We start from the raw sequence: 25,794 nt of genomic DNA, 5'->3' as shown, positions 1-25,794 counted from the left end.
CTAAGAAATTAAGCAAATGGATAATTTCATCTTTACAGATCACAGGGGAATACTAGATCCACCTTGTCTTTAGAAAATATAGTTATAATGGTGTCTGGGTTGGTTTGGACTGCCATAATGGAACATCACAAATTGGGTAGCTTATAAACAACAGAAATTTATTTCTCACCCTTCTGGAGAATGGAAAGTCCATTCCACCACTCAAGGTGCGAGTGATGTAGTGTCGGTTAAAACCTCATTTTTTGATTCATAGACATTATTTCTCCCTGGGTCTTCACATGGTGGAAGGGGTGAGAGATCTCTAGGATCTCTTTTAATCAGGTCACTAGTCCTGCTCATGAGGGCTCTACCCTTATGATGTAATCACTTCATGTCCTACTACTGTCATTTTGGTGGTTGACTTGGCTTCTTTATTCTCTATTTAGTGAATATTAAGGTAAACTAGACCAGTATATTATCATCAAATAATGCATATACATAGTTTAAAGATAAATATCCTTATAAGGAAATAACAGAACTCTGTAACATTGTGCTGTTTTGTAGATGCAGCCATTTTTCATTCATGCTGTTTCTTCTCCTTGTTTCATCATTTTGTATGTATCTGTTTATTAATTTCTCCCAATTCATTATCAGTTTTCCCATTATTACCTTCATACATTTTTCTATTATACTTTTATATAGAAAAAATGATTTATTTCTCCACTTTCTCTTTTCTCTTTCCAATAAAAACTTAATCACAAGTTTGGTTAAATCAGTATTTATACATTGTCTGTAGTGTTATTATTTCCTGAAATGCCAAAACTAAACAAATATTTCATTTCTGTTTTTGGTCAGGATTTTGTTTTTCTTGAAGTTGATAATTACTTTATTGTTTTTCTTATTGTTAGAATCTAACAGATTCTTTCCACACCCTCTAATCCTCTCCATACAGTTTTCCACATGGTCAAGGTGTCAGATAATTGATCAGTCGCTATTGTTTCTTTGCTTTCTTTGACAACTTTTGCCCTTGATACTTATTTTCCTCCTGCTCCATATTATTTGCCTTCTGGGCTGGTTGTAAAGCTGACATCTTGAGACTTTGTTTACATCCTGGGGCTTCTGCCGTTTCTGCATTTAATTCCCAGTTTCCCATAGTGAGGAAATTCTCTTTCTTGATGTATTTCTTTATTTTGAAGCATATACCTTCTACAGTGTAGAGTAGTAAGAAGATAATTTTTCTGTTTTTCAACTTTATTCCTGGAAATATCACCACTTACTTGAGAGTTCAGCCAGGTAAAGAATTTGGGGTTAAAAGTTATTTCCCCTTATAGTTAAGGCTTTACTTCATTGTCATGTAGCTTCCCATGGCTTGAATGAGAGTTCTGATACCATTTTAATTGCATGTGACTGGTTTTTGTCTCTTTGGACAGTTTTAAGATATTTTTATTCCAGATGTTTTGAATTTTCAAGAGAATATACCTTCATTGCACTTTTTCAGAATTCAGCTACAAATAATGGTTAGCTTCACTAATACGAAAACACTTTTATTTCTGGAAAATTTCTAGTCTATTTCTTTGATGTTTAAAAAAATCTGGATTTCATTGTATATTTTCACTTTTTCTGGAAGTTCACTCAGTTGGTTTTGGACTTGGATTGATCTTTTAAAAATATTTTTCTCTTTATTTTATATATTATTCTTTCTGGGAGAATTAAAAAATTCTAAATCTTGGATAGAATTGTTTTGTACTCGTTATGTTTTTAATTTATAAGATTTCCTTTTCCTTAAATGTTCCCCTTAAAAAAATTCGGATTTTTTTTTTTTGTCTTGGGGGTGAGAGAATTGCATTTTTTTTTCCTGTTTCTGATAAGTTAAAAAAAATTCTCCCATCCTCCCTTCTGTTCTCCAGTTCCCCAACTGGTCCTTCCTTATCTTTCCCTTCTTCTCCCTGGTCTCTCTTTATTCTCACCTTCCTCTCTTTCTTCTGTTGACCCTTCCGCCTTCATCTCACTCTCTTCTTATTATTTTTTCTTTTTTTCATATATTAGAGTGAGGCAGTAAAACCCTTTCTGCTTTGGTATGCTTTATTGACTTACTAACAAAGGGGTGGCCTGGTATGCTGATGAATTTCAAGATAAGTAACTGCCATGTGGCCATCCTTGCCAGAGCATTCTCCACAGGTGGAACATTAATCAGCTGTGGGCCTTAGCTGGAGAGTGATACATCAGGATTAAACAGGTGGAGACCCCAGGAGCAACTTCTGACCCTAAGTAAGACTGTCCTAGTTTTCATGACAGTGCATGGTCCTTGAGTAAGTCCAAGTCACTGATGGCGCAGAAAGAAGCAGCATGTATGTGTACTATTTAGGAGATCATTTACTGAGATTGCCTGGGATCCTGGATTCTAAGTGCCCATATCATTGAGATCTCCCTCTCCTCTCCCTCCCTGCTCTCTCTCTCTCTCTCTCTCCTCTCCTCTGCCCTCTCCCCTCTCCCCTCCCCCGTTCTCTCTGTCCTCTCTTTCCTCTCTCTCCTGTGAAACACCCCGAGGAACAGTACTCTCCGGTGAAGAATCAGTGCAAGCCAATTTATTTTCATCTCCCAAGGCCCTGCCCGGGAGAGCCCTGCTGTGTCTGCTGTCCTGCACCTTCTACTCCTTCTAAGTAGATGTGCTATTTGACACATTTAAAAGGAAATCAAAGGGCCAGGGATTTAGCTCAGTGGTTCTGCCGCCTGTCTGGCAAGCAGCGAAAGGACCATCCCAGGTACCAAAAAAAACCAAAACAAACAAAATAAAAGGAAATCAAAGTGTCGAAGCCAGTCACACATGGGTATCACAGCACTCTGTTCAAAATTCCCTTTCATCACCATCACCATGTCTATATCCCACATTAAAGAGTCAACTCAGAGACTCCCTACCAAGTTCTTTCTTTTATTTTCTGTACTTTATTATCTGTAACTCTTTTGTAATGTTCAACTTTCAAGAGTTGTGTTATTTTATTATTTGACTATTAATTTCTTTGAGGTCAAGGTTGAGGGGTCCATTTATTAAATGCCTACAGGGTGCTGTTGCATACTTCAGAGGTGAAAACAGAACCTTAGAGAGGTTAAGGAACTTGGTCAGAGTTTCTGCCCTGAGTAAATGGCAGATGTAGAGTTGAGTGCAGTTTTTGACTCCTCAGCTTTTATCTCTTTTCTGTGTGCCTCAGGTGCTAAATATTACTTGTACAAATAAATCAGTATATAGATCTTTTTGCATAAAGATAAATAAGAGTAGCCCTGATGAAAGCAAGTATTTCTTTTCTTTGCCATTCCTCAGTCCTCATTTTTGTGGAGAAAATAGTAAAACAGTCTCGCCTTTCTGCATCAACCTGAATTTCAAACATGCCTGGACACGTTTGTTTCTGATTTAAAACAAGTTAGCTTGCTACATTACCATGTTATTACAAACACAAAAGAAATATAAACTTCATTCCATTAAACAGCCATCCACATAAACTCTTATAAATAGTTTCATGTCTTTGGGTTGGGCCAAAGCCGGCTATTAAGGAAATGATTATTAATGTTACATATTTTACTCAACTTCTCTAATTATTTAACCTTCCTACTACCCCAAAAAGTACCAACAAGCCTTTTTCTTCCTCTCTAAAAATGTTTCCAGGAGTTTAAGACAGATATAGCTCTGATTTCAAACTGCTGAGTCCTGCTGCTTGGAAATATTCTTTGTTTTCTGTCCCTTACAGTCTGTGGCTATATTCTTCACTTGAATCTCTTCAAACCTCCTTGAATAATAGCAAAGAATGTGAATAATAGCAAAGTACTTTATTATTCCTTATAGCAGTGCTCTACTATCGAAATATAATGTGAGCCACAAATGTAATTTTAAGTTTTATGGCCACTTTAAGAAGAGTGCAAATCAGGTAAAATTAGTTTTAACAGTATATCTTTGTTTAGACCAATATATAACAGTGATATCTGCATATAATCTGAAAACTAATGAGATTTTTACGTTTTTCTGCATTAGCCTTTAAAACCTCAGTGTGTTTTACTCTTAGAGCATTTCTGGATTCTGAGACTAGCTGTGACTGCTCACCATGGAGCCAGTGTCTGTAGTGTTGGACAGCATAGCTCTATAGGCAGATCATTGTAAGCCTTCCATGGTGTATTAGTATTGATAATTTTGTTAAACTACATACTGGCATGAACTTTAACTTTTGATAAATGTGGGACAATGCTATTTTTTTTTTTACAACAAGCTGATATTTTGTAACTACCCAGAGTTATCAAATACTGTTATGGCTTCAGGCCAGACTAAATGATGCTTCAGAAATTGCTTATGAAAGCAAGCCATTTATTATGACCAGAGTTTCTATTAATCAGTTGGACTGAAATGCTGTTGTATGTTAGTAGCATCATCAGTGCACAAGGAAGTCTTCATTGACCAGTGAATTTGAAAACTGAATAAACTTAACCAGTGTTACTGGAAGACTTCAAGTTAAAAGTTCTTTGAAGCAGTGAATAGTGTATTTTGGATGTTGTCAAATTTTTGTGAATGTCTGTTTTCCTACATTTGAGAGAAACATATTTTCTGAAACTAAAAATCCCATAAATTAGATAGAACTCTGGTCTTTGCTCACTTGCTGCTGTGCCACTGACTGTGGCAGGGCCATCGTTCTCTTCATTAGTCCCCAGAGGTGGGAGACTGCCAGGACCCTCTTGCCCTGAGAGACTTGTCCTGTGAATGAGATCCCCTGCAGTCTGCATCTGCACAGGGCAGTCTGCAAAGCCTGATAGGAGCAGCAGTGATTCCTATTGTTGGAGTAGATCAGGGCTCTTTCCCTCACCTCCTTCACAGTCTTTGTCATCCTTATTAGTGTTCTTAAAATATTTGGTGGGAAAAGCGATTTTAAAAATAGCCTCAATGGGGCTGGGGATTTAGCTCAGTGGTTCTGCCGCCTGCTTTGCAAGCGCAAGGTTCCGAGTTCGTTCCCTGGTACCAAAAAAAAAAAAGCCTTAAAGGTTATCTTAGATGATTGGTGCTGTTCAGTTGATAATCCATGCTTTTGGCCCAAATTGCCAGGGATAATCCATCTCCTTTCTTTCATATTCTTAGTTATAGAGTCCTTTTACAATGTGGTAAATTTATCAGATGCTATTTCATTCCAAGTTTCCTTTGATCTGACCTTGTAGTACAAGTGGCTGTTCTTTCTCCTTTAAAAAAAAATAAATCTCTAATTAGAAATGTATACATATGGATTTTTTTACTTTTTGGTTCATATTATTTGGAGAGTGTCTATTTTGATGTCTTCTTTTGAGTTCACTTATGACTGGCAGTTTTTCAAATATTGGATTGTTTATTGCTTTCAGCTGTGAAGTGCTGTGCCCCACCACCCCATAGTAGGGATTGAACACAGGGCCTTCACTTTGAGTGACATCCCCAGTCCTTTTTAAATTTTGAGATAGGGCCTTGCTGAGTTGTTTTGCCTAGGTTCAAACTTTCAGTCTTCCTCCTAAAGTGCTGGGATTAGTGTGCAACGACACACCTGTTTGGAGTGTCTTATTATTGGCATAAATTGTTAAAACTTCTCTACTGAGAGCTGTACAAAATCAGTATTTCAGTCTAGAAAGTGCTTGGTTAATTAAGGCCCATGATCTGTACCTAGTTCACGTTATTGACTGTCCACTGTCTATCTCTGAGTTTTGCATTATTCATTATGTCTCCACATTTGCCTTTGTTACGCTGGCTGGATTGCCTTATACACTGTGGGCTGACAATAAATCAGTAATGGTGATACCTTGGCATACTGTCAAAGAGGAAGGAGGGTTTTAAAATGAATTTTATCTAATTTTTCCTAATTAAAACAGCACATGCTGCTATTTAAGGGTCCCGAAAAAAAAAACAAAGGAGAGAGTGACTCAGTGATTCTGCCACTCAAATAACAATTGTTAATATTGTGTTGTTTATCCTTTCAGTCTTTTTACTAACATAGATAAAATATATCCACATATGTGTATGTATATGATACATGTCTATATATTTGTATGCACACATACATAACTTTTCTACAGACATGATGTCATTCTGAGAACATAATTCTTTTTTTGTTTTTTGGTATTGGGGATCGAACTCGGGTCCTTGGGCTTGTGCAGCAGGTGGCGAAACCACTGAGCTAAATCCCCGGCCCTGTCATTCTGTATGTTTAGTTTCATACTAAGAAATTCCAAATCAGTATTGCATTTTTGACCATGGAAATTTACCTGCAAAACATTTTTTTTAAAAAGACTTAAAAAATTTTAAAGTGCAAGAGAAAAGCATCCTTAGCCTAGCCTCTAAAGACAGAAATTATATTTATTTTTGTCCATTTCTTTTGTTTTTTTTTTTGGTGTTGGGGATTGAACTCCGGACCTCGTGCTTGCGAGGCAGGCAGCGGAATCACTTCCCTGGCCCTGTCCATTTCTTTTTGATTTTTCTCGGTAGGGCTATATACTGTAATTTTTTTTCCAGGGGAGGTGTGTTTAATTTGTTCACAATGGATTCTGGGAATGAAGTAGCAAGGGAGGTTTTAGGAAGATGATGCCTGAAAATCTCCACACTTATCCTGATAAACAATGTTCAGATGACCACTGCGCACTGCTTGTACTTAAATTTAAATACTTGAGAAGTGGGAGAAACTTTAAAAACAGAGTGAACGTCTCCTCTTTTATCAGTCAGTTCTCAGGGCTGTTAGATAATTTACACCTGTCTAAAGTGCTAGACACAATTCACGAACATAGAAAGCTTCGCTGGAAGTGTATAGGAACTGCATTTTCTGCAACTTTTACTGATTATTTTTTTCAGCAGAACTGGCCAAGATATCAGGGAAGTTTTCTGGAAATGATATACAGCATAAAATATATTGCATAGCTGTTTCAGCATATAGATTGAATTGATGCAGTGGGTGAACATTTTACATTTTGAGTAAAATATTGCACAGGAGAATCAGGCTACCTGAATAGCTATATTGATCTGTCAGATGGTCTAATGTAACAGTTATGCCACAGTCTTTCTTTAAAGCAATAGCTCTTTTCCTGCACCATTCTGGGCTTTGCCCTCTTGGAGGTCATGGGGTTCTTTGCCTGATGGTGGCCTTTCTCATACTCTTTCCCTGTAGAGCAGCCGCCTCCATCTCCCATAGTTCTTTCTCCTGTGTCTCATCTGCCCTGTGTATTCCTTTTTCTATACCTACCCAGAAGGTCTGGGAAAAGTGGTTGGCTCTTGGCAGAGGGAAGAAAACTAAATACTGTATTAATAAGGTGAAAAAAAGCAAATTGTTATAGTTGTATTAAAAAGAAAGAATGCCCTGAGTGAAGAATTATTTCTCCATTATAGTTTATAATTTCTCCATTGTAACTTTATAACTTAAACATTTTTGTACTCAAATTCTATAAGGGGAAAACACTCCATTGTTTGTCAAGGTAATGTTTAAAGATATTTCATACTGTGTTTTAAATGAAGCACATCATCCTTGTGTTTTTAGATTTAGCTTCATAAAGCATCATGTTATAATAGAGAAGCATTTCAGAAGGAAATATATGTACCCTAGGAAGAATTTGAAATGGAGCTTACTTCCACCCCCCTTAATTCAGTAATTAGCTAGACATGACCTGCAGTTTAGGGAGACTGTAATAGTTTACACCTGTTTCAATTTTTGCTATTTTTATTGGCGGTGGCTTTTGCCATCCCTTATTTCTTGTGAAGGAAAAATGTGAAATAAAATATGCCAAGCACTGGAGAAATTATAATAAACATAAAAAATGAATTGTACAGCTTAAAATATGAAATACTTTATCTGCACATTTAGCCAGCCATGTTTCAGTAGTATTGAAGTAATTTATTCCTGGAGTTCTGTGTCATGAAAATAAAGACAATTGCTTTCATTGGCAGGAAAAATCCAAGGCTTATTACACTTGAATGAATAAACTTTGGAACATTAGGCAGAAGTGATATTGTAAAGATACTCTCAGAGAACCTGCTCAGTCATCATTTGTGTTCGTGTTATTGTGGAATAAAGAAGATGAGGGAGTATTAGTGTTCAAGATTGCAAAGACTCAGTAGAACTGGGCTGGGGATTTAGCTCAGTGGTTTCGCCACCTGCCTCGCAAGTGCAAGGTCCCGACTTCGGTACCGAAAAAAAAAACCCCACTCAACAGAACTGTTTTACTACAGATAATCAGACTTCAGAAGTCAAGGAATACATGACATAGTTGTAAAGTATGGGTTGGCTTATTTCACAGGCAACATTTTGCTGTCCAAACATAATGAAAAGGAAACAACCTGAGTCAATATATTAGCATACCTCATGTTTTTTTGTGCAATCCAGCTCTCGCTAAAGGTCCTTGATGTACCTTTATTCTTCAGCTCTAACAGTAGCTGACCACCCCTCCTGTTGGGTTTTTTAGTGCATTGTCCAGAATGAGAACAGCTAAACCAAATTTATAATAAGTTTAATTTGGATTGAGTTGTGACTGAAAAGTTCTTTGGGAAAGTTGTCAGAACTGAATTTTAATTTTGGCTTCATCTCACTAGTTGGGTGGCTTTGAATATGTTAAGGGTCAGGTCTGTGTAAGCTGATTGAAGATCAGGACTTGCTTATTTCTATTTTTATTCTTATTGTGGAATAAAAAAGTAAACTATTCTTTGGTGCGTCTTTAAAATTAGCATTTAATTTAAAAAAATTTAATTGCTCTTTTAAGAAATATGATTATTTGCAAGCTAAAATAACAAAAAACTGTTTCACTAACCCTAAGTACATGGACTGTAACATTCAGCTTGGAGCTGCTGTGAGGCATTTCATTTGGAAGACATGAGTGTTTTCAGTCTCTGACAGCAACAGCAAAACCCTCTCCTGTCTTTGCAGGAATGGGTTTCCTGGGCTTCCGGAAGTTTGGTTTCTCAGTCTTGGTCTTCTTTGTGACATTGTAATAATTCATATAAACCCCTAGTTGGTAGTATCTGGAGAGTTCTTAGAAAGCTTGTAAGCGAGTAACCCCAGAGGACTTTTCACCAACAGCTTCTGCACCACGAGGACAGAGCATATCTGCAGACTCCGCTGTGTACTTCTAACACCAAGAGCACTTTTCTTTGGTAGTTGGTATGACAAGTACTTTATAGGAGGACTCTCACAAATATCACCACCTTCTAAATTGGTGAGGAATATCCCTTTGAGCTAGTTATGCCTGGAGCCTTCTGTCTCAGTTTCTGGGTGAACAGAGTGGAAGAGAAGCCATCCTGAACTTGTCCAGCTGAGAGCAGCTGGATGTTTCCTTGATTTAGCACATCTTTTGATCTCAAAAACCAGTCCAGGCTCTGTCATGCCAATGACCTTGTAATCAGCAGCATTTTTGCCAGGTGTCTTAGTTACTTTCTCATTGCTGGGACAAAATACCAAAAACCTACAAGTTAAAGGAGGAGAAGTTTTTTTGGACTCACAGGTTGTAGAGGTTTCAGTCTGTAGTCAGATGGCTCCAAGGCAGAGTGGCACGGCAGAGGAGAAATAGTCTGTGGTAGGGGAGGCGGGAGGCAGCGTGGTTTCCTTCTTCTTTCCATTTTTACTCCAACCAGGCTACAAGCCTATTGGTTGGTGCCATTCACACCCAGGGTGGGTCTTTCTTCTCTAGCAAGTCCATCATCCACACTCAGAATTACGCTGAACTAATCAGTTGACTAATATAGTATTACACCCCCATGATCCAGCATCACATGCCTATGATCCAGTTACTTCCAAGTGTCCTACATATGAGCGCATGAGGCTTTAGAGGAACATCTAGATATAAGGCATAACACCAGGGATGCTTTGAAGAGAGAATCCTGCATTGTGCATGTGCTTTCCACCACCTTCTCCAGTCTAGGCTTCTGAGTTTTTATTGAGAAAAATATTCTGCTAAAACCTCACTCCCAACCTCTCGTTACTTCTTGGGAGGAATTTAGAGTACTTTTGAGAATAAGATTCCTAAATTTGGGCATAGGAGGATCTCCTTTAGAGGGAAGAGTAGATTTTTTTTTTATTCTTTTATTGGTACATTTTAGGTATACAACACAATTACATTTCTCATTGGGAATTGTACCTTTACGTAATGCATCTTGGTTCTTTTTTTTCCCCCATTCCTAGCCCTCCCTTCACCCCCTCCACCCTTCCCTATTTACAAAGACTTTATTTCCACTTTTTCCATTTCTCAGCATTTTTCCTTTCCCTTCTTTCCGTTCCCCTGCCCCTCCCACTACCCCTACCCCTTTGGACCTTTTCTTCCTATTTTACATTATCGATTATTCATTCTAATCATTGGTACATTTTGGGTATACAATATAATGACATTCATCGTTGGAAATTTGTACCTTTACATAGTCTCTCTTGGTTCTTATTTTTCCCCCTTCCCCTGCCCTCCCTTCACCCCCTCCATTCCTCCCTATTTAAGTGGGAGGGGTAGGGGAAAGGAAAGAAGGGTATGGAATTAATATGAGAAAATGGAAAAATAGGAACAAAATCTTTGTAAAGAGTAGATTTTTGACATGCAGCTTCCTGCTTGGCTTTTGTGGCCTTGATAGCTTTGCCTGCTCAGAGTCAATACAAGTCCTTTAAAGGAACCAACAACCTGAGAATGAAGTAAGGATGTTTTTTATAGTAAGGGCTAATGACTAGGTGAGTAGGCCTAACCATCATTGTCATTTGAGTCAGTGATCTAAACCAAGATTGGTGTCTGAGACAGTGATCTAACCAAGAACCCAACAAAAGTCTTTAGCAGGGTACTTGGGAAGTTAAGAAATAGGCACATCAGAATTTAAGGAAAATCAGCCTCAGATCTGGAGTTTCTTAAATAGTAGGCTTCCCTTTTCTGCAGCTGTCTGATCACTTACCTGTGATCAACTGTGGTCTGAAAATATTACATGGAAAATTCTGGAAATTGATAATAAGTTTTAAATTACAGGTTTTTTTGAGTAATGTGTTGAGATCTAGCACTGTCCTACTTCTTCCTGCCAGAGGAGTGAATCATCTCTTTGTCCAGTGCATCCACATGGTATATGCTGCTCTCCTGTCAATCACTTAGTACTTTTTTTAGTTATCAGATCAGTGGTCACAGTCTTTCAGTACAATGCTTACATCATTTACTTCATCTTGACACATAGGCATTATATCTTACCTCATCACACAAAGAAGGATGAGTCCAGTATAAGACGATATTAATACATTTTTATTACAGTATATTATTAAAATTATTCTTTTATTAAGTACTATTGTTTATCTTTTAATGTGCCTAGCTTATAAATTAAACTATCATAGGTATATATGTGTAGGTAAGAAACTATATATAGGGTTTGGTAGCATCTGCAGTTTCAGGCATCTTTTAGGGGTCCTCAAACACAGTTAAGAGGGAACTACTCTACACAGACACTCAGAATTTAAAAAGGTCAAAGATTTTTGTTGCTGATCAGCATGCCATTTCTGGTTCCCTGCCTACTATTCTTTTTCAAATCACAAGCCTGCTAAAGTGTTGGTTTCTGGTTAAATTTTAATGTTTCTTTTCCCTCTGGAACATAGTTAATTGTAGGTTGGGTCTAACAAAGAAACTTCCTCCTTTTTATTGACCTAGGGATTGGAAGGGGCATTCTATGAAGTCTCTTCAGTATTTCGAGGGACATGGAATTTTGAAATTGTGACCTAATGAGTTTGTTATGAGCAAAATAAGTATCCTGAGGGAAGATTGTATAATATAATATATCATGAAATTTAAACTGATGAATTCTAAGTTGTGAAGGAGTTCCTGTGATAAAAAGGGTGATTATGCATGTAGTTGCATGGTGGAACTTGGAAAATACTTTTGATTCTAAAAATTTCAGGGAAGTTTCCTTCATGTCACTAGCAACACCCCCCGCCCCCATCTTCATGCCTTTCCTAACTTTCATTGCCAAGTACTATAGGTATCATTGAATACAACTTTTAACTACTTTTAACCTTAGACAGAGACAGTGCCAGTGCTGACTGACTGAGTCCCTCAAGACACTTGTTAGGTTTATGTCATTAGATTTGGGCTTTGGCAATTTATTTTGCCCAGGTGGCCTCTCCCTTGAAGGTCAGTCACATTTGCCAGTTTGTTTAGAAGTTCATCTTTTCATTTTATGTTTTTAAAGCTTTAATATTGATTTATTTCCAAGTTAGAGATTAATTATAGTTTGTCAAAAACAAAGAATTTATTTGTGGAAACATGTGATTCAAATGGCACACATTTATGTTGTAGATTGTATGGAATTTGTGCAAAAAGTAAAATTAAGAAGGTATTGAGTTTAAAGTTTAGTTTCCTTTTGCTGTTGTAACAAATTATCACAAATCTGGTGGATGTAAATTTATTTCCATGTAGCTCTGGAGGTCAGAAATCTGAACTGGGTTTCGCTGGGCTGGAATCAGGGTGCTAGCAGTGTCATGCTGCCTTTAGAGGCTGTAGGGAATATTGCATTTCTTTGTCTTTTCCAGCCCCTGGAGGCCACCTATATACCTTGGCTCCTGAGATTTTCCTCCATCGTCAAATCTCTCTCTTCTCTTATCTCCACTTTTGTTGTCATATGCCTTTTAATCTGACTCCTTCACTGACATATCACTATCTTTTTAAAAAAAAATTCTTTCATTGGTACATTTTAGGTATACAGCACATTTACATTTCTCATTGGGAGCTTGTACCTTTACATGATGCATCTTGGTTCTTATTTTTTCCCCATTCCTAGCCCTCCCTTCACCCCCTCCACCCTTCCCTATTTACAAAGACTTTGTTTCCATTTTTTTCCATTTCTCGTAATTTTTTCCTTCCTTCTTTCCTTTCCCCTGCCCCTCTCACTACCCCTACCCCTTTGGACCTTTTCTTCCTATTTTGCATTATCGATTATTCATTCTAATCATTGGTACATTTTAGGTATACAATATAATGACATTCATCATTGGAAATTTGCACCTTTACATAATGTCTCTTGGTTCTTATTTTTCCCTCTTCCCCTGCCCTCCCTTCCCCTCCATCCCTCCCTATTTACAGAGACTTTGTTTCCATTTTTTCATTTTCTCACGTTAATTCCATTCCCTTCTTTCCTTTCCCCTACCCCTCCCACTTCCCCTTCCCCTTTGCCCCTTTTCTTCTTATTTCACATTATCTATTATACCTTTTAGTCCTTATTTACACTTTCAGTTTCTCACACTAAAGAAACTATTTCAGTATTTATACATGAACATATCACTGTCTTATTCTCTGACTTTTCATAGATTTCCTCAAACTGCCTTTGGAAATCCCAGAAATATATACTCTGTACTCTTTTTTAAATGGAAATGTGTGATAAAAATGCATTTCTATAAAATTAGAAAATAATCTTGTATTTAACATTAAATTTGAGTTGGTAAAAAAAGAGTTTAAATTTTAATATGTGTAATTTCTTTGAAGGCAGAGAGAATTTGTCTGGATTTAAATTCTTTACCTAACATAATGTCAGATTTATAGTAGGTACTTGTCAAAACTTACAAAGCAACAAATATGATTAAGTGATTAATCTGCCACAATTCTTGGATGTCTAATCATTTTAACAAGTGGTGTGAACACACACACAAACACACACACATGTGCACTGCTCTACTGTGGTATTGCTTGGTAAGTGTTGGAATTACCATGGTCTTTTAGACTTCATTTTGCAGGAGCTCTTGCTTCTGTGCTCTTTCTTTGTCTTTGCCAGAGGTAGCTTCTCAAGTTAACTGCTGTTCCACCCTCCACCTAATTCAGAGTCCTGTTGGGTATTTGTCCTCAAGATAATGCAGTCTGAAACTGTTGTGTGCAAGATGCTATTGACTCTGTCTCTTTTCTCCTTACAGTTAAAATCTTTCCCTTTCCACAAATGAATAAATCTGTCCAGTCACAAGATGTTTTTGAACATAGGCATAGAATTGGATTTGTTCTATATTTCTAGGCTACTATTTAGATATAAAAATGAAGTTCAAATACAATAACCTTTTAAGCTCACATAAAATTTATTGTTGGCCATGATTTTCACCATGATTGTCATGTAATTCTCATCATTTTTTCTCTTTGTATCTATGAATGAAAGAGTAAATTAGCAGAGGATATCAACTATAATCCACATAAATTATCATTGCTATAAAGCTGAACCGACTCTGAATCTTGACATGTTGAAGGAGTCACCTGTTGACAAGGCAGCCTTGTGTCTGAGATTGCTTACAGATGGGGAGTGTATGGAGCAATGTAGCTGATTACTTTGATCATTGTATTTATTCTTACAATTCTTTCACTAGGAAAGGATGAGGTCCTTTTTATCACCATGTGGGACTAGAGAATCATACATCTTTCAGAGTCTTTGCATAATCTAAAGATGTATAGTTGACTGGAATTAGTATTTTATTCTTAATCAAGTTTTTCCAGAGGAGGTGCTGAGCTTTGGGAGAACAAGGGTGGCCTCTTGTTTACCTTTGTATTCTCATACATGATACTTGAATTTTCTGAATACATCAGTTGAAAAGGAACTATTTTAATTGCATACATTTTTATTTACAGCTGCAGCTGAAGGAAAAGGCAGAAGTGGGGAAGACTTTTTTCAAAAGGTAAGTTGTGTTTTACTATTGCCTTGGGTGAGAGTAAGTTGGAAAATATCCCAATTTCAACAGCTACACCAAAGGTCTCTGAGAGTTCCTTATGCATATAAAGAATAGGTTTTGATGATTTAACTGGAAATAGTCAAGCAAGGAAAGAAAGGGATGTTACATGGTACTGTACATTTTAAGAAGGTTCCTTCCAGGGCAGATCTAATGAAGGTTTTGTTTGAAAACGAGGCAGAGAGGCTTTTAGATTAATTTCTTACACAGAAACCAGCACAGTACTTTCCTGATTATGTGCTTTTATTGCTATTCTCTATTTCCTCCTTTCCCAAACAATGGGGAGGCAAAGAGGAATCCCTCACAGCTTTTCCAATTTCTGGTAGGCATGATGATAGACAGGGAAATATTATCAATAATAAATGGAATGTTTTGAATTCAGAACATCAAGACAGCTATGGCAATGCATCTAAAAACATTCATGAAAGAGGACTTCCAGAACTGCTTCAAAAAGTAGCAAAAATGATGGGATAAGTAAGTGTGTTTGAAGTGAGGAAGAATATTTCCAGAGGGATTAATGGCAATGTGTCTTTTACTGTAATAATTTTTTTAATTAAGGGAAAGATGCCGTTGAGACTTTCTTGTCCACAATTGGCCACTATGCTCATTCTGTCCCTGCTGTCACCTGCAATTTCTAACCATCAGCGAGGGCAGTGGGGCCAGTCATGTGTAGCAAAGGGAAATGGGAGCTGAAGCTGATTGAAAAATGATTACAAGAACTTAAGAGGGTAGACGCCCTACTGAGGTCCTGAGTCACACGGAACACGCTGAATCACCCTGCTGCAGACAGGCAGGTCTGTGCATGCCCTACCGAGGTCCCGAGTCCTGCGGAAGATGACGAATCACCCTGCTGCAGACAGGCAGCCACCTGATTCCACACTACAAAGATGCAGAAGACACCAGACCACCAGACCAAGGTACTGAGTCCCACTGCTCCTGGTCCAGAGGAAGGGGCTTCCCGGTCACCATCCCTCCCGCTGCTCCTAGCCCAGAGGAAAGGGCTTTTGGGCCACCTTCTGTCCCTCTGCTCCTGGCCCAGAGGAAGGGGCTTCCGGGCCACCATGCCTCCCACCACTCCTGGCCCAGAGGGCGGGACTTCTGAGCTGCCATCCCACTGCTCCTGGTCCAGAGGAAGGGTCTTCCCAGCCACAATCCCTCCTGCTGCTCCCAGCCCACAGGAAAGGGCTTTTTGGTCACCATCCCTACTGCTGCTCCCGGCCCCTGTCCCACCTCTCCCAGCTCAGAGGAGGTAATCCATGCAGGCGCTAACAGCCCCCTGCTCAGTTGAAATGAGAAAACATGTAAATAAGTCTCAAAACCAGACTTTCAGATCACCTACAGCAACCCCAAAGGGAAATGAGATGGAACACTCTGATACTCAACCACCTGGACCCACTGAACTGGCAACAGAAGGGGATCTGGAAAAAATGAAATCAGAAATAATTTCTCAGATAACAGGAGAAATTGTGCCCCTAGTGCAAGACATGATTAATAAATCTAGGGAAGAGCTCAGGAACATGATGGAATCCCAACATAAGAAACAAATGGAATCCATAAAACAGATGCAAATAGATTTCCAGGACATGAAAAACTCCATTGAAAGTCTACACAGCAGAATGAGCCAATGTGAGGACAGAATTTCAGATACAGAAGATAAGATTGCAATTAGTGACCAGGAAAAGAAAAATTGCTTCAAAATTATAAGGGAACATGAGAAATCAATCCAGCAGCTGCTAGATGATGCAAAGAAGAATAACATAAGACTGACTGGGCTCAGTGAAGAAACAGGAGAGAGTGCAGATGACATAAAAAAATCTCTTCACAGAAATAATGGCAGAAAACTTCCCAAGCAGGGGAAAAGAGCTTGACATACAGATAAGTGAGGCATATAGGACTCCAAATAGCCTGGATCAAAAAAAAATCTACACATAGGCATATAATTGTTAAGATTCCAGAAACACAACAGAAGAACAAAGTTCTATTAGCAGTCAGAGAAAAGAAACAAATCACATACAAAGGAAAGCCCATCAGAATCACAGCACCTCTCAACACAAACCATCAAGGCAAGAACAGCTTGGAGTGACATATTCCAATCCCTAAAGGAAAACAGCCTCCAACCCCGATTGATGTACCCTGCAAAACTATGTTTCAAAATTGATGGAGAAATAAGACACTTTCATGACAAAGAGCACCTTAGGAACTTCGTGAATACCAAACCAGCACTCCAAAGAATTTTACACAATATCCTAGGAACAGACATTGAGGATCACAACCCCAGGAAACAAAGCAGAATGAACCCATCTGGCATGACAAGAAATTAAATGTAAAGGGGGAGAACCCAACAAAAAGAAAAAGTCATGGCAATGAAAAGTCAATACGTTTCAGTTATAACCATCAACCTTAATGGTCTCAATTCACCAATCAAAAGAAATAGACTGGCAGAATGAGTCAAGAAGCAAAATCCAGCAATATACTGCATACAAGAAACACACTTCATTCAAAAGGAAACTCATAGACTGAAAGTTAAAGGGTGGAAAACAATACTGCATGTGACAGGAACCCGAAAAAAAGCAGGAGTAGCTACCCTCTTTGCAGATCAAGTAGATTTCAAACCAACACTGATTAAGAGAAATGAAGAAGAACACTACATCCTTGTAAAGGGAAGAATCCAAGAGGAAGAGATGACAATCATAAATATCTATGCATCAGACACTAGTGTGCCCAACTATATAAAACAAATACTAATGGACATGAAAAGTCATATATGCACTAATAAAATTGTAGCGGGGGACCTCAACACCCCACGGTCACAAATAGATAAAGCAACTAGACTAAAAATAAGTAATGAAATACTAGAACTCAATCGAACTCTTGAACAAATGAACTTAACAGATGTTTACAGAGTCTTCCACCCCACAAAATCAGAATACACATTCTTCTCAGCTGCACATGGGTCATTCTCCAAAATAGACCACATACTCACACATAGAACATGTTTAAGTAAGTGCAAAGGAATTCAAGTTATCCCCTGTATAGTATCAGCCCATAGTGCGATGAAATTGGAGATCCATAGCAAAAGAAACTCAAAAAATTTCATAAACACGTGGAAATTGAACAACACAGTTCTGAATAATCAATGGGTCACAGAAGAAATTAAAGAAGAAATCAGACAATTCCTTCAGTTAAATGTCAATGACAGTACAACATATCGGAATCTATGGGACACAATGAAAGCAGTCTTATGAGGGAAATTCATAGCAGTGAATAGGCATATTAGGAAAACAGAATGAGCCCAATTAAACAACCTGAAGCTGAACCTCAAGCTTCTAGAAAAAGAAGAGCAGGACAACCCCAGAGCTCATACAAGGGAGGAAATTATAAAGATCAGAGGAGAAATCAATGCAATGGAGACTAAGAGAATGATACAAAAAAATCAATGAAGCCAAGAGTTGGTTCTTTGAAAGAATCAACAAAATTGACAAACCTTTAGCCAACCTTGTCAGAAAAAGGAAAGAAAAGGCCCAAATCCATGCACTTAGGAATGAAAAGGGTGAAATTACAACAGACCCAGCAGATATCCAGAGGATCATCAATATCTACTTCCAGAACCTATACACCAATAAGATGGACAACACAGAAGATATGGACAGATTCCTAGATACAAATGAATTACCAAAGTTGAACAAAGAAGACCTAAAAATTCTGAACAACACAATATCAACCAATAAAATTGAAAATGTAATTAAAAACTTATCAACTAAGAAAAGCCCATGCCTTCATGGCTTCACTGCTGAATTCTACAAGACATTTACAGAGGAACTGCTGCCACTACTGTTTAAACTCTTCAATGAAATTGAAAGGGAAGCAATACTCCCAGATTCATTCCTGGAAGCAAGCATCACCTTGATCCCCAAAGCAGAGAAAGACCCAAGTGAAAAAGAGAACTATAGGCCAATCTCACTAATGAACATAGATGCAAAACTCCTTAATAAGGTAATGGCAAACAGAATGCAGAAGATCATCAAGAAGATCATCAAGAAGATCATACACCCTGATCAAGTGGGATTCATCCCAGGGATGCAGGGATGGTTCAATATATGAAAATCAATCAATGTCATACACTATATCAATAGAGCCAAGGACAAAAACCATATGATTTTCTCCAAGATGCAGAAAAAGCATTTGACAAAATCCAACATGCATTTATGTTAAAAATCCTTAAAAAATTGGAATAGATGGTCTCTACCTCAAACTGATAGAAGCTATCTATGAAAAACCAACAGCCAATATCATACTAAATGGTCAAAAACTGAAATCCTTCCCACTAAAATCAGGAACAAGACAAGGATGTCCACTATCACCACTCTTGTTCAATATAGTTTTGGAAACATTAGCCACGGCAATTAGACAAGAGAAAGAAATAAAAGGAATAAAGATAGGAAATGAAGTAGTCAAATTGTCATCATTTGCAGATGACATGATACTGTATATAGAAGACCCCAAGAACTCCACCAAAAGTCTTCTAAGACTTAATAACCAAATTCAGTCAAGTAGCTGGTTACAAGGTCAACATACAAAACTCAATTGCTTTCCTCTACACAAATGACAGACTCACTGAGAGAGAAATAGGGCAAATAATTCCTTTCACAATAGCATCCAAAAAACTGAAATACCTAGGAATCAACCTAGAGAAAGAAATCAAAGACCTCTTCTCTGAAAACTATGACACTCTGAAAAGAGAGATTGAAGATGATATCAGAAAATGGACAGACATCCTCTGCTCCTGGGTAGGAAGGATTAATATAGTGAAAATGGCCATACTTCCAAAACTGCTATATAGATTTAATACAATTCCAATTGAGATCCCAGCAGCATACTTCATAGACCTCGAGAAAACAATCCAAAAATTGATTTGGAACAAGAAGAGACCCAGAATAGCAAAAGCAATTCTAGGTAACAGAGACATGGCAGGGGGTATCACAATCCCCAACCTGCAACTCTACTACAAAGCTATTGTGATAAAAACAGCATGGTACTGGCAAAGAAACAGACCTGAGGACCAGTGGAACAGATTAGAAGATGCAGAAACAATGCCAGACACACTCAGCCATCTCATCTTCGATAAAGGAGACAAACACCCTCACTGGAGGAAAGATAGCCTCTTTAATAAATGGTGCTGGAAAAATTGAGCTTCAACTTGCCAAAGATTAAAACTAGACCTGTATCTCTCACCTTGCACTAAACTAAAATCAAAATGGATTAAAGATCTAAATATTAAAACAGAAACTCTGAACCAGTTGGAACAGAGGATACGTAGAACCCTTGAAGACATGGGTGTAGGAAAAGATTTTATGAACAAAACCTCAGTTTCCCGTGAACTAGCACAAACAGTCAACAAGTGGGATCTCTTCTTATTAAAAGGCTTCTGGACAGCAAGAGAAACCACCAGCAGTGTGCAGAGACAACCCACGGTGTAGGAAAAAATCTTCACCTGCTCTTCCTCAGGCAAAGGTCTACTATCTCGAATCTATAAAGAACTTCAAAAAATCAGACCTCCGAAGTTTAAAGACCCAATCTGAAAATGGGCATCTGAAATGAACAGACATTTCTCAGACAAAGAAGTAGAAATAGCAAATAAATACATGAAAAACTGTTCAACATCACTGGTCATTCGAGAGATGCAAATGAAAACAACACTGAGATTCCACTTCACTCCAGAAAGAATGGCTGCTATCATGAAACAACATCAACAACTGCCATCAACAACAAATGCTGGCAGGGCTGTGGGGAAAGAGGAACCCTGCTCCACTGCTGGTGGGAGTGTAGACTGGTGCAACCACTGTGGAAATCAGTATGGAGATACCTCAAAGAACTAGGATTGGAAGTCCCATTTGACCCTGTTATTGCACTGCTGGGGATCTTCCCCAAAGCATTAAAAGAATCACACCACAGTGATATATGTGCGCCCATGTTCATAGCAGCACAGTTTGTGATAGCTAAAGCTTGGGAACAGCCCAAATGCCCATCAACTGGAGACTGGATAAAGAAAATGTGGTTTTTTCATAAAATGGAGTACCACTCAGCCATCATAAATGAGAAATTAGAGACATTTATAGCTAAGTGGATGCACATTGAGGCGATACTCTTAAGTGAAATAAATAGGACACACATATATAAATATCGAATAGTTTGTCTGGTGTGAGAAACTGAAAGTGTAAATAAGGACTAAATGTATAATAGGTAATGTGAAATAGGAAGAAAAGGGGCAAAGGGGAAGGAAGTGGGAGGGCTAGGGGAAAGGATAGAAGGGAATGGGATTAATATGAGAAAGTGGAAAAATAGGAACAAAATCTTTGTAAATAGGGAGGAATGGAGGGGTTGAAGGGAGTGCTGGGCAAGGGTGAAAAATAAGAACCAAGAGAGACTATGTAAAGGTGCAAATTTCCAATGATGAATGTCATTATATTGTATACCTAAAATGTACTAATGATTAGAATGAATAATCGATAATGTAAAATAGGAAGAAAAGGTCCAAAGGGGTAGGGGTAGTGAGAGGGGCAGGGGAAAGGAAAGAAGGGAAAGCAAAAATGATGAGAAATGGAAAAAATGGAAACAAAGTCTTTGTAAGTAGGGAAAGGTGGAGGGCATGAAGGGCGGGCTAGGAATGGGGAAAAAATTAGAACCAAGATGCATTATGTAAAGGTACAATTCCCAATGAGAAATGTAATAGTGCTGTATACCTACAATGTACCAATAAAAGAATTTAATAAAAAAATGTCTCATGAGTTATAGGTGGGGCTTTTGGGAGGTGATTGAATTATGGGGGTCGTATAGCTCACTGGCTGCTGAGAGGTGGGGTCTGGCTAGAGAATATTTAGATCACTAGGGGTGTGGCTCAGAAGAGTATATATCATTCTCCGTCTCCTTTCTTCTCTCTGTTTCCTGTCTCCCATGCCATAAGCAGCTCTTTTCCACTATGCTCTCCTGCTTTTGAGCCAGCCAACTATGGAGTGAAATGTGAGCAAAAACAAGCTTCCTCTTCCTTACGTTGTGAGTGTCAGGTATTTTGTCCCAGCAATGAGGGAAGTAACTAAGACAGAGGGTCACCATTCCTTTGGAAAACACCTGTATAGACCCACAGACGGAGTTTTACAAATCTTATCTTTCTCTTTCCTTCTTCTGTTTTCTTTATTATTTTTTTTTATTAACTGCGATATTCCTCTGTATTTCCTTTGAAGGAAATTAAAGAAAGTATGGAAATGCTTTCAGGGCTGATATTTACATTGCCATTTCTTTATTTTAGAAATGCCCATTTACCACCTGCTATGTGCTGCACACAGGAGAGACAAAAATGAGCCAGCCATAGTCCCTGCCCTAAGGAATATGTGATGCTTGGTCATGTAGTCACATAAGTGGAGAGTCTTGGGCCAAAGAGGGTTCACCATTTGCTTGGACCTTTAGGAAATTAGCAAGGGCTTTTTGAGCTCTTTGAAAACATAGAAGTTATCCATGTGAAGAAGAATGTTTGGGTGGATGGGAAAAGACGTTCTATGCAAAGACATAGAACATAGGAAAGCTCAAGGTAGATGAATTCATGTGACACTGCATTTCAGACATTTGCTGGCTCATGACTTGTGAGGCGTTCATAGTGCTAGGTGAGGGATGCTATCTTTTGTGTTGATGTACTTTTTTTGGTATGCAGAGATCTTTCCTAAATGGATCTAAATTAAAATAATTGACAATGCTAATACTTTGCTTTACAAATAGAATATGCCAGACCACCAGTTTCTTACCTATGCTCAAGGTCCGTGCAGCTGAAGCTGTGGTTAAAGTCCCTGATGTGGTATTATTGGACATTGGTCAGTATCCAAATTACACTCAGTACCTGGGCGTTTACCTGGGATGGGCTTGCCAACAAGGGTAAGACAAAAGAAAACAAATGACTGGAATCATAGATTTGCTTCTTGTTGGTTGTGATGGTACAAATAGATGGAATGATCTTTTTCTTCATTTTTTAAAAACTCTCAGATATAAAAAGTAGACTGTTCAGCTTTGTGTAAGTCAGACTCTTTAAAAATTGAATCAAAATATGATGTATATAGTCACAAAGGGTTTTCATTCTTAGAAGATTTGCAAATATTTATCACCCTTTGTGGAGCCATATATACATTCCAGCAGCTTAAGTGGAAACACATGTTTGAATCCAGGAACACATGTGCATTCCATAAACTCTTGTTGAAAATGTTAGATTCTGTTCTTGATCACAGGTTGAATGATATCTCCAAATAACTAACATGGGAGAAATTTTTATCTCCTCATTTTCTTCTTTAGTTCAGTAGAATGTATCTTCTTGATGGATAGGTGTCTATATAACATTTGGATACTCATCCTGTAAAAAACTTGTGACTTAATAAAAGGCAAACACCTCAGATTCCAGAAGAGTGATTTTCAGTGTTTTTATCAGACAGAAATATAGTTCATCTGCAGCAGAATGAAGGAATGGAGAAGCCTTGAGTTTTGGCCCTCAGGAACTTTACATGAAATCTTTGAAAATATTTGAGAAGATATAGGTTCCCCTGATCCTCACTGGCACTTTCGAGGAAATATTTTTCTCCTCCCAGAATAAAACAAATGTTCTGAAGTATCTGTATACTTAATATTGGGATATTTTTGACTTTGACTCTGAAGTGTGTATACCAAATAAAAATTAAAACCTCTCTGTAGCAGAGTGTCAAGTTCAATTAGCCTAATTATTATTATTATTATTTTTGGTACCAGGGATTGAACTCAGGTCCTTAGCTTGTGAGGCAGGCGGTGGAACCACTGAGCTAAATCCCCAGCCCCAATTAGCCTAATTATTATAAAACCATTTTCCAAATCCGGAGGAGCCCCTACCTACTTTATGGTGGCTCTCCCTAAGGTAATAGTGGGAGAAAGAATGTGAAGTTTTTATGTGTTACCTTGTTTTTTGGTACCATAACATATATGTAAAATAATATCAGTATAGTATATTAATTGAATTATACAGCATTCAATTAGCTATTATTCTCATTTAAGTTTTCAGGTTAGGAAAACTAAAATTTAAATGTATCGTATCTTTCAGAATAGTAGGTGTTAGATTTCTATGAGGAGTTTAAATTTGAGTTTAGGAGATAATGAGAGTGTCAAATATATTATGTTAAATTTGAAGCTAATTTGAAGTTCATTTTTTTATACACCAAATTTTTCTCAAAGAATTAAAGTTATTGTTTCTTCCAGAGATGTCCCCAGTTTTCTCCATAGTGTTTTACTAAGTGTGTTTGGAATGCTTTATGTCTCTAACTAACAATTAGGGTAAAAGGCTAAATAAGTAAGCTGCTATAGCAGAGAAACTGCAATGCAGTGGCATTAGGAATAGAGTTTTGTTTTACTGTCATGTAACATTTTGTTTATTTTTAATTTTTTTCATTAAGTTTATTGGTACATTTTAGGTATACAATACAGTTACATTCCTTGCTGGGATCTTGTACCTTTACATGGTGTATCTTAGTTCTAATTTTTTCCCCATTTCCTTGCCCTACCTTCACCGCCTCCACCCTTCCCTATTTATCTAGATTTCATTTCCATGTTTTCCTTTTCACATATTTTTTCTTTTCCCTGCTTTCCTTTCCCCTATCCTTCCCATTTCCCCTACTCCTTTTGCCCTTTACTTCCTATTTCACATTATCAATTATACCATTTGAACCTTATTTACACTCTTAGTTTTTCACACCAGAGAAGCTATTCAGTATTTACATCTGTGTCCTGTTTATTTTACTTAAGAGTATGGCCTCAATGTGTATCTATTTAGCTATAGAAGTCTCTAGCTTCTCATTCTTTATGGCTGAGTAGTACTCCATTTTATGAAAAAAACATCTTAAAGGAAAGAAGGAAAAGGAAAAATGATGAGAAATGGAAAAAATGGAAATAAAGTTTTTGTAAATAAGGAAGGGTGGAGGGGGTGAAGGGAGGGCTAGGAATGGGGAAAAAATAAGAACCAAGATGCATCATATAAAGGTACAAGTTCCCAATGAGAAATGTAATTGTGTTGTATACCTAAAATATACCAATAAAAGAATTCAAAAAGAAATCACATCTTCTTTATCCAGTCTCCAGTTGATGGGCAATTGGGCTGTTTCCAACTTTTAGCTATTACCAACTGTGTCACTATAAACATGGGTGTGCATATATTGCTGTGGTATGCTTCTTTTAATTCTTTTGGAAAGATACCCAGCAGAGGGATAGCTGGGTCAAATGGGACCTCTAATTCTAGTTTTTTAAGGTATCTCCATATTCATTTCCACGGTTGCACCAGACTGCACTCCCACCAACAATGGAGAAGGGTTCCTTTCTCACCACACCCCCGCCAGCATTCCTTATTGGTTGATTTCTTGATAGCAGCCATTGTTTCTAGGGTGAGGTGGAATCTCAGTGTTTTCATCTGCATCTCTTGAATGACCAGTGATGTTGAATATTTTTTCATATGTTTGCTGCTTTTACTTCTTTGTCTGAGAAATTTCTGTTCATTTCAGATGCCCATTTTTGAATTGGGTCTTTGAATTTAGGGGGTCTGATTTTTTCAGTTCATTATTTATTCTAGATAGTAGACCTTTGTCTGAGGAACAGCTGGTAAAATTATTTCCCACATTGTAGGTTGTCTCTTAGCTCTTTGAGTGGTTTCTCTTGCAGTGCAGAAGCTTTTTAATAAGATGAGATCCCAGTTGTTGATTCTTTGTACTAGTTCCTGTGCTACTGAGGATTTGTTCATAAAATCTTTTTCTATGCCAATGTCTTCGAGAGTTCTACCTAACTTACCTTCCAGCAAGTTTAGTGTTTCTGTTTTAATATTTAGATCTTTAATCCACTTAAATTTTAGTTTAGTGCTTGGTGAGAGATAGGGGTTTAGTTTTAATCTTTGGCAGGTTGAAATCCAGTTTTTCCGACACCATTTATTAATGAGGCTATCTTTCCTGCAGTGAGGATGGTTGGCTCCTTTGTCAAAAATGAGGTAGCTGAGAGCGCTGAGAAGGAGGCTTTCAGGCCGCCATACCACTGCCCCCAGTGCCAAGGAGCAGAACTTCCCCCAGCACTGAGGAGGAGCCTTCCAGGTGGTGGTACCAGGGTCCTCAGT

General features: G+C 37.9%; 1 protein-coding gene across 7 annotated transcripts in view; it reads left to right on the top strand.

Annotated features, from left to right (window-relative positions):
- Positions 1-25,794, top strand: part of Bicc1 (BicC family RNA binding protein 1) — a 320,644-nt gene that overhangs the window by 101,979 nt on the left and 192,871 nt on the right. For 6 of the 7 annotated variants that reach the window (XM_087184823.1, XM_087184822.1, XM_087184824.1 and 3 more), the window contains one exon: positions 14,548-14,594. In XM_087184823.1, coding sequence (XP_087040949.1) covers positions 14,548-14,594 — 47 coding nt within the window. Of the gene's footprint in view, positions 1-14,547; positions 14,595-15,479; positions 15,563-25,794 lie in introns of those variants that run through there. The other variant, XM_087184827.1, reaches the window with a different exon arrangement.

Source organism: Heterocephalus glaber, unplaced genomic scaffold (assembly GCF_053883595.1).
Source record: "Heterocephalus glaber isolate CG9 unplaced genomic scaffold, H.glaber_assembly_v1.0 deba00001497, whole genome shotgun sequence".
NCBI lineage: Eukaryota > Metazoa > Chordata > Mammalia > Rodentia > Bathyergidae > Heterocephalus > Heterocephalus glaber.
This window is presented reverse-complemented; position numbering and strand designations above follow the sequence as displayed.